Below are 10,000 nucleotides of genomic sequence, written 5' to 3'. Positions count from 1 at the left end.
AATTGACGTTCTCTCTGTAAGGTGACGTCCAATCAAGAGACGCTACTCTTCCGCTAATCTCATTCCCTATAGATACACTCTAAATACATTTAGGGACAGCTTGGCTCAGCGGTGTAGTCTTCGCTTCGTACCCCAAAGGTATCAAGTTCGAATACCCGCTACGCTGTGTGGTCTTGATAAACAAGTGGGTATGAAAGGTGCCAGACAAAGCGAGAAAGAAAAAAAAATGGAAGAAAAAAAAACATCCCCAAAAAAATCAGCTGGTTAAAGGGAAGAAATGTATTGACATCACACCTACTTTTCTGGTTCCTAAATCCTTGCAAGTGTGTAAGTAACCAGACCTTGGGCGGACAAATAATGAACATGTTACACATTGAATCATAAGCTGGCATAACTATTTTAGTAGCAGGATGTATCGGTAGATTCTTATGGTCACGGGACGTAAAAGAGCGAGGTATATTTAATGACGACCAGCATATTATATTTTAAAAAAATTATGCCCTTTCAGCCACGACATCATAAGATATCGTCGCCTAGGCATTCCACGAAGGAATATAGATAACTCATCAAACAATATGTCTGATGTCAACAGGAATCACCCATGTTGTCCAAGTGAGCAAATTGGGGGTTAATAATCTTGCTCAAGGAAAAAAAAAGAAAGTGCCCGAAGCGGGGCTCGAGCCTGGGATCGTTCCGGGCCACAGTGCAATGCATTAACCACTCGGCCGCTTTGCCTCCCCCCCCCCCCCCCCCCCCCCATATTATATTTAGACAAGAAAATAAAATGCCATCCCTCTGAACCCAGAAGATGGATTAGACAAGGTATGTATTCAATCCTCTGGAAGAGTTATTTTATGAGCTTTTAAGCTGTTGTATAGTGCATTTCCATTTAATGTGCTCACAGCGCTTTACAAGGGACCCATGGCCAACAGCAATATGTAACATGTAGAACAAGACATTATGCCTGTTAGGCGATATTATTTTTAAAAAATATCCGACAGACAACGCAGTTAACGGCCATAAACTCATTTTGCACCTGAGTACGGTGAGAGAATGTGAGTAAAAAGCCTCAGGACCTTCCGATCAGAAAGCGAGTGTCTTACCACAAGACCACATAGCCGCACCAATGAAATTGGAACTAGTTGTTTGACATCACATTTTTCTTCCCTATTAATCATGATTTAGATAGAATTTGGTTACTTTATTTGGTTTATTTCTCATTTGGCTACAAATTTGTTATTCTAGATGAAGACACAACGTTGGTCATGACTATGCTCTCTCGGAAAATATCGGACCTCGAGAAATCAGCCAAAGAGCAAGCAGATGCCCTTGCCCGACAGAATGTGCTAGGTAAAGTACAGCTGGATATGTATTACACGTGGCTCTCGGTGTATCAGCACGTAGCCACGTTAACTTATAGCCTGACACTAGAACCGTAGCATCGTTAACTTATAGCCTGACACTAGAACCGTAGCCATCGTTAACATATAGCCTGACAATAGAACCGTAGCATCGTTAACTTATAGCCTGACACTAGAACCGTAGCATCGTTAACTTATAGCCTGACACTAGAACCGTAGCCATCGTTAACTTATAGCCTGACACTGACCAAAAATGACGTCAAAAGACCAGTCTTTGGCCACAAAAGAATACAAATCGTGAGTTGTATTCAATAGTTCAACCAATGAAATAACTTGTTTCCATGAGCTCTACTAACAACTCACTAGACGCTACAGACAAACCTAAAAAATGACGTCAAACTTCCAGTCCTAGAGGGTTCTAGTGTCAGGCTATATGTCAACGATGGCTACAGTTCTAGTCAGTGTCAGGCTATAAATAGTATGCGCTTGGCTAAGAAGCTCACAACATTGCCATCCGGAAGTATAACGGACGGACACACAAAACTATGTGTAACCATGAACTTTTATAGTCTGGTTAATACAGTTCAGTGAGAACAACTCACAAACGCGGATGGCAAAATATAACAACTAAGGCTTGAGTGACGTCATCTTCGAACTATCTATAGATAGTATGCGCTTGGCTAAGAAGCTCATAACATTGCCATCCGGAAGTATAACCGACCGACACACAAAACTGTGTGTATCCATGAACGTTTACAGTCAGGTTAATACAGTTCAGTGAGCATTACTCATAAACGCGGATGGCAAAAAACAATAACAAACACCTGAGTGACGTCATCTTCGAACTATCTATACGTTAACGATGGCTACGCTTGAATCCACTAGACTTAGAGTTTGACGTCATTTTTTTTTGGTTTTGCAGCGTCGAGTGAGTTGTCTTTAGTGGTGCTAAGGAAACAAGTGATTCCATTGGCTGAACTATTGAATACAACTCACGATTTGTTTTCTTTTGTGGCCAAAGACTTGTCTGTTGACGTAATTTTTTGGTTAGTGTCAGGCTATAAGTTAACGATGACTACGATCAGCGGCACGCGTGTCTCGTTTTCTGACTAAAGTCAAGCGATGTTAAGATTTGTCAGTGCCTGATGGGTGACAATGAGTGTGGAAAACACATTCAGATCCCGACGTTGTGTTCTGGAGTAAGACACTTAAGGCATAACATCTAACTCGACTCATGTGTGAATGAGTTCCTGGTTATGGGCAGTGAGCACAAAAAGAACACTTGTACGTCGTCGGGGACTGTATGAAATGAACATATATAGTTCTATGTGGCCTGCTGGGTGAATAAATGAAACACTGTGAAGCGCATTGAGCATGGTAAATCCGTGAAAATGTGATAAATATCAAGTCATATTTGTACTTAAGTATTATTTATGACTAAAAATGGTAGTATAGAGACAAGAAACTCTGGAGCTCTATACGTATGCAGTGACAAAAGGCTTCAACGGTCGTGACGTCACTTCCCTCTTAATGTCGCATAGTAACTTAGCAACTCGTTCTAAACTATCGGTACAATGGCGGAAACCCTTATGAACCCTTATTCTCCGACGAGCATAAAAGTGTATCCAGAGGAGAAAAACATAAATCTGATCATGTTTTGACTTTAATACAAGCTGATCACATGACATGTGAAAAAGTTCAAGCCAGCATGAAGAATAAAAAGTACCGATTTTCTTTGTTTAGAACCAAATTCTCGTTGCTGGGCGGATGTGACATCAGACTATTGAATCCTATTCAATAAACATTGCTTTGAGACGTAATCACCCAACTGAAGTTAGAAGCTCTGAAAACCCGTGACAAATTTAAGCCATATTACAAATAAGCATTCGATATGGGATACGCGACGTCTGCTATGTCAACCCTTTTGCCACTCTCAAAGTTTCTTATCTGTGTATTTTAGTCTCGGATGTTTCTATAAATGTACACACTCAAACATCACACACACCTGCCGCCCCTGCATACACACATAAAGAAAGAAAGAAAGAAAGAAAAAAAGAAAGAAAGAAAGAAAGAAAGATAGATAGATAGATAGATAGATAGATAGATAGATAGATAGATAGATAGATAGATAGGTAGATAGGTAGGTAGATAGATAGATAGATAGATAGATAGATAGATAGATAGATAGATAGATAGATAGATAGATAGATAGATAGATAGATAGATAGATAGATAGATAGATAGATAGATAGATAGATAGTAGGTAGAGAGTAGTATAGGTAGGTAGGTAGGTAGGTAGGTAGGTAGGTAGGTAGGTAGGTAGGTAGGTAGGTAGGTAGGTAGGTAGGTAGGTAGGTAGGTAGTAGGTAGGTAGGTAGGTAGGTAGGTAGGTAGGTAGGTAGGTAGGTAGGTAGGTAGGTAGGTAGGTAGGTAGGTAGGTAGGTAGGTAGGTAGGTAGGTAGGTAGGTAGGTAGGTAGGTAGGGTAGGTAGGTAGGTAGGGAGGGAGGTAGGTAGGTAGAGGTAGGTAGGTAGGTAGGTAGGTAGGTAGGTAGGTAGGTAGGTAGGTAGGTAGGTAGGTAGGTAGGTAGTAGGTAGGTAGGTAGGTAGGTAGAGTAGGTAGGTAGGTAGGTAGGTAGTAGTAGGTAGGTAGGTAGGTAGGTAGGTAGGTAGTAGGTAGTGTAGGTAGGTAGGTAGGTAGATAGATAGATAGATAGAGATAGAACACACACACACACACTTACAGAGAGAGAGAGAGAGAGAGAGAGAGAGAGAGAGAGAGAGAGAGAGAGAGAGAGAGAGAAATTTATGTAATACGTTGATTGGAGAGGGAACAAAAAAAGGTTGACAGATATTCCACCACCCCCCCCACCCCCACTCCCACCCCTCTCTGAAATCTATATTCGTCCTTTTGCTCGCATTGAATAAAAGTTTTATAATATTTTGCGTCTATCTACTTTTGGTCTTTATTTTGTTAGGGCTTAAAAATCACACGTTACAATCGATGTGCACATAATTGCAGGACTGACAAGCGAACGCAATTATTCGGAAGGACTTCCGTAGTTTCACAGCACGGCTAAAGAGAGAGGATTTTCTTTTGTTTATCGCTGGGAGACCCCCCACGAAGCCCCCCCCCCCCCCCCAGGTTTTAGGTTTGGTTTGTGAGTATTTCCATTATAACAATGAGCCCATAACAATTTGGATTACTAGACCTGCAAATGAGTACACGTCGGTTACAACCCTAACAAAATATTGAACAAAACCTCAATATTTTAGAGAGGGGTGTTAGTATAATATTATGGAAGGGCTCCCGAAAAAAAAATTACCCAGATGTTCTCTATGTTGCCATGACACTTCATCATCATCACCATTGCCTTTTTCACCCTGGGTGAGAGTATAGGCCACAGACAAACAGTTTCCATCCTTCTCTATCCTAAGCTAACTTTTTTTAAATCTCGTTTTATGTCTTATCACTTCTCTGTATATCAGTTTCTTTAACTAATATAAATTTTTTTAAAAATTTAAAATAATTAATTTCAGTGTCGCAGCTCACAGACACAATTTCATCCCAGAAAAACAAACTTGAAGAGCAGGAAAATCTACTGAAGGACCAGGAATCAAGATTGAAAATTCAAGAAAAAATGAACGGACACAGTAACACATCGCCTGAGCAAGGGCGTCGAGTTCAAGATGAAATCGCTCTCTTGAAGTCACAACAAGCACAGTTGATGGAACAGAATGTAAACGGTGAGAGAGACTCGTTAAGGTTGCCAGACTTATTTTGCAAAAAATGCTAATTGCGACCAAAAAAAAAATGCCAAATGGTCTGTAAACATAGAAAGAATGAATTTGAAATCATTAAGATTTTTGTTATTGTTTTTTGCCATCCGCGTTTATGAGTAATTCTCATTAAACCGTATCAACCAGACTATAAACGTTCAAGGTTACACATAGTTTTGTGTGTTGGGTCGTTATACTTCCGGATGGCAATGTTGTGAGCTTTTTAGCCAAGTGCAAAAAACAATAACCATTCATATTGACAACTGGATACATACCGTGTGTAATTCATCTTCTAGTATCAGAGTGATGGCATCTTATTTTATAGTCTAAATTGCAGTGGCGTTGCATGCTTACAGTATAGGATGGTGCCAGAATCAGAAGAAAATGACTTAAAGCATGCTGGATTCGTAAATACAAAAGAAATTTTTAAAAATAAGAAAAGACTTACTCAACTAAGTGAGGGGCGACATTATATTCCATTATATTCAGTTTTAATATAATTTGTTTCAATGCTGTAATTCATTTTTCAAAGATGGATGCGGTGCCAGGCACCAAAGCAACCAATATAGCCCCGCCCCTGAGTCTAAATATATTATGCTGGTATTGTGCGCTTTGTGGTCTAGTGGTATGACACTCGCTTTCGCTTTCGGATCGGGGAAAGGTCCTGAGCTCGGCGCATAGTTGGGTCCTTGGAAAAGGCTCTTTACTCACATTCTCTCACCATACTCAAGTGTAAAATGAGTACCTGGTCGTTTACAGCGTTGTCTCTGTCAGAAAAAAATGTAATATCGCCTAACAGGCGTCATGTCTCGTTCTACATGTTACATGTTGCTGTTGGTCAGGGAATGTATAAAAGTCAAAACAAGGTGATAGTTATAATGTTTTTCTCCTCTGGATAAACTTTTATGCTCGTCAGAAAAATATTTCATAAGGGCGTCCGCCATTAATGATTGTTCCGATAGTTTAGAGCCAGTTACTAAGTTATCATGCGTCATTATGAGGGAAGTGACGTTACCATGCGTCCTTATGAGGGAAGTGACGTCATGACTGTTGAAGCCTATTGTAACGTTGGATAAATCTCAAACTGTGAACACTTTTCACTATGTGGGTCATTTTGAGCACACTTTCAATGTGACCAATGACCCCGAGCACATGGTAAATGTAATATAGATCATGTCATTGAGATATTGAGTAAGCTCCGATATTGAACAAATAATAATTGGTACAGCATTTAACATTCACAACAGATACAATGTAAGACAGATATGCAAAACAGATTTTTTAAAAGTAGTCTTTATGAGCCATGCGGCCCGTACAGTTTTCCCCGGTTTCTCTAGTGTGAAACGATCAATAGCAATTGCTTACTACTCTCTAGATAGGAGGTTAATTAATCGCAAAGTACTTTCCGCCAGTTCTATCACACTCAGCTACCCAATCACCGTTGGTTGAAAAAAAGGTCAGGGGGATCGTCAGAGGAAATTCTCGACTTCTCCAGGGATCGATCTCGGTCTCTTTGTGTTGTAAACGAGTGCTCTACCAACTGAGCTATTGGGATCCCCGCACAACTGATTACATGAACAGCAATTGACATGCATAACAGATAGTTCACACTGCTAATCTTGTTATCTAAAACTATATGAAATGTCAACCACCTGTAAATGTTTACAGTCACAAGACATATTTATCAAGATGAGGCGTTTCTAATGGTAGTAAGTGTTCCTACAGAGCCACTAGATTAATAATAATAATAATAATAATAATAATAATAATAATAATAATAATAATAATAATAATAATAATAATAATAATAATAATAATAATAATAATAATAATAATCTTTATTGTCCAAACAATGCTCAAACAGTTTGGTTCATGGCATGAACATCAACACATTTACAAGGTATGTATGCATACATACATGCATACAGACATACATGCAGCCCATAAAGCCCGGTCTCTATAGCGTGAAACAGACAATAGCAATTGTTTGCTATCCGCTAGTCGATCGTAAAGTACTTTCCACCAAATCTAACAGACTCATCTACCCATTCACTGCTGCTGGACAGGGGGGGGGGGGTCAGAAAAAATCTCGACTGCACCAGGGATCGATCTTGGTCCCTTTGCATGTGAAGCAAGTGCTCTACCAACTGAGCTATTGGGAACCCTCTGTGTCTAATGGGGACAATTTCTTTTTATTTACCCATGTGCTCGAGTTTTTGACACATTGCAAAATGTGCTCACAATGACCTATAGATAGTATGCGCTTGGCTAAGAAGCTCATAACATTGCCATCCGGAAGTATGACGGACCAACACACAAACCTGTGTGTATCCATGAACGTTTAATCGGGTTAATGCAGTTCAGTGAGCATTACTCATAAACGCGGATGGCAAAAAAATAAGAACAAAGATCTGAGTGACGTCATCTTCGAACTATCTATATAATATAAGTGTTCAAGATTTTCGAAATATCCAACATCATATTCGATCATTTTGTTCAGCCTGGCCCATATGTGTGTATTTTTTTATCTTCACAGTTTCCTCCAGGCTTTATATGCTAGAAGACATGGGAGGCACAGAGAGTCAATTTGCGAAAGATTCTATTGACAAAGGTGAATACGAAAATATCTGAACTAATCTATTGCATGAGCGTTGTAAGTATAGCTCATAAATATTTATAGTCAAATAAATAGTTCTACCACCCGTACAGGAAGATCTTAGATAGCATGAGGTAAACAAATGATAGTTACGCATATTTCATGAACTTTACAAGACTTCATTGGTTTATATAAAACAGCGATATTGTAATATAGAGCAGTAAAGTTAGGTGCCCCAAACGTAAACAATAACAAGTTGCTAGTGATTTCCGTTAGGGACCGGAATAATTTACGCACAATATAGGTCTCCCAATTTTGTAGTTTGAGTTGTAGGCAATACACTTTCAGTATTGAAAATATGTTTACATAAAATCTAACAGTTGCAGAAATAATAATATAAGGCTAAATTATTATGAAAATCAGGCTCCGAATAATTCTCGTTTTGTTCACACCAGCGCAATAATTTGCTCTGGTCTAAAAATAGATAGACTGTAACTTTTGATAAATTTTAGAAAATTTTACCTTTTGTTCCATAAAATATCCATATCTAGACATTATTTGATGCATGATCGAGTATTTATGAATATGTGTTTCTTTTGCCACCTAACAGCCAAATTTTAAAGGTTATTTTTTTCTATTATTTACATTGGAACGTGAGCTGTCAAGACAGGAACATGTGGTTTGCCACGTGCTTCTCGACCTTTGTTTACGTTTGGGGCACCTAACTTTACTGCTCTATACGATCAAATATCAAGTCATAATGATACACTGCATATCGAAATCATAACGATATAATCATATGGTATAAGAGGAGTAGGAAGATAATGTTTTGTTGTTGTTGCTGTTGTTGTTATTATTATTATTATTATTATTATTATTATTATTATTATTATTATTATTATTATTATTATTATTATTATTATTATTATTATTATTATTATTATTATTATCATTATTATTATTATTATTATTTATTATTATTATTTTAAGGGTTTTACGGCGCTTGTAACACATTTAGGTTATATCAGCGCCAGTAAAAAGGAGAAAATGGGATAGGAAAAAGTTCTAGAATTACAATTAAAGCACCCAAAAGAAAGTAAGACAAAGGGGAATGGGAACAAATAAGGATCAGATGTAGATTCCAAGAGCATACCACCAATGTACTTAGTTTGAGATCACCAATGTCTCATCCGGACACAAGCACAAAATCCAACAAAGAGGAATAGACTCAAATGCTTACATTATACATTAAAAATAACAAATATAATAATACATAACAGAGTGATGATTTACAAGAAAAAATATATCATCTCCCAAAACAATAACTATGCATTTGACTGTTTCCCTCTCAGCTAGGACTCCGACGAGGGCCAGGAAAAAAACAAGTAATCTCATTCCAAGACAAAGACAGAAAGCTTGTTGGTTAAGATATAAGGGGATAGAAGACACAGTATGTACCTCCCTGCCCGCTATGGGAGGTCAGGATCCCCACCCAGAATGTTATTGTGATACATAGTCTGTAGACCAGGGAGAATTTTATTTTAATTGAATCAGTGTTTTCCATTCACCTCTTTTAGAATAATACACCACTTAACAGAAAATAAGGCTGAGTCATTTTCCTTGGAAAAGTAATGCGGAGGAGAGCGAAACTGTTCAATATAAGGGGTTTATAATTAATTCCTTATCACTAATTTTCCTTCCAGAATCTTACAATGTAGCTTTTAGTTATGGCTACAGCCCCGATGATAAGTTTGAGGTGGGCCAAACGCTCATCTTCACAGACGAAATATTAAACAAGGGCGACGCTTACAACCCAGAGAACGGGATTTTTACAGCACCTTTCAGTGGACTTTACGTGTTTCATCTGGCGATTACCACCTGGAAATCTGGTGGTAAGATGCATTGTTGTTGTTTTGTTTGTCTGTTGTTTGTTTTTTGTTTTTGTTTGTTTTTGTTTGTTGTTTTTTTTTAGTTTTTTTTTTGTTGTTTGTTTTTTTGTTTTTTTTTTTGTTTTTGTTTTGTTTTTTTTGTTTTTTTTTTGTTGTTTTTTTTTTTTTTGTTTTTTTTTTTGGGGGGGGGGGGAGTGTGTTTGTTAGTATGGCCATTTTTTTTCTACAATGTGGTCCGTTATTTTTATTTATTATTTTTTTTTTTTTTTTGGTAATTGTTCTGAAAGATTGTATTGAGTGTGATGGTGGTGGTGGTGTTTGTGGCGATAGTGATGATGATGATGACGACAACGATGATGTTGACGATGATTTTTAT

General features: G+C 38.0%; 1 protein-coding gene across 2 annotated transcripts in view; it reads left to right on the top strand.

The window, feature by feature from the left end:
* Positions 1–10,000, top strand: part of LOC144958681 (uncharacterized) — a 16,351-nt gene that overhangs the window by 4,666 nt on the left and 1,685 nt on the right. For both annotated transcript variants that reach the window (XM_078890814.1, XM_078890813.1), the window contains exons 5-8: positions 1,246–1,350; positions 4,900–5,106; positions 7,676–7,750; positions 9,439–9,627. In XM_078890814.1, the coding sequence (XP_078746940.1) occupies positions 1,246–1,350; positions 4,900–5,106; positions 7,676–7,750; positions 9,439–9,627 (576 nt within the window). The remainder of the gene's footprint in view (positions 1–1,245; positions 1,351–4,899; positions 5,107–7,675; positions 7,751–9,438; positions 9,628–10,000) is intronic.

Source organism: Berghia stephanieae, chromosome 13 (genome assembly GCF_034508935.2).
Source record: "Berghia stephanieae isolate SIO BIC M18660-M18661 chromosome 13, UCSD_Bste_1.3, whole genome shotgun sequence".
In the NCBI taxonomy this organism is placed as follows: Eukaryota; Metazoa; Mollusca; class Gastropoda; order Nudibranchia; family Aeolidiidae; genus Berghia; species Berghia stephanieae.
The sequence above is the reverse complement of the archived record's forward strand: the minus strand, read 5'-3'. Positions and strand labels throughout refer to the sequence as shown.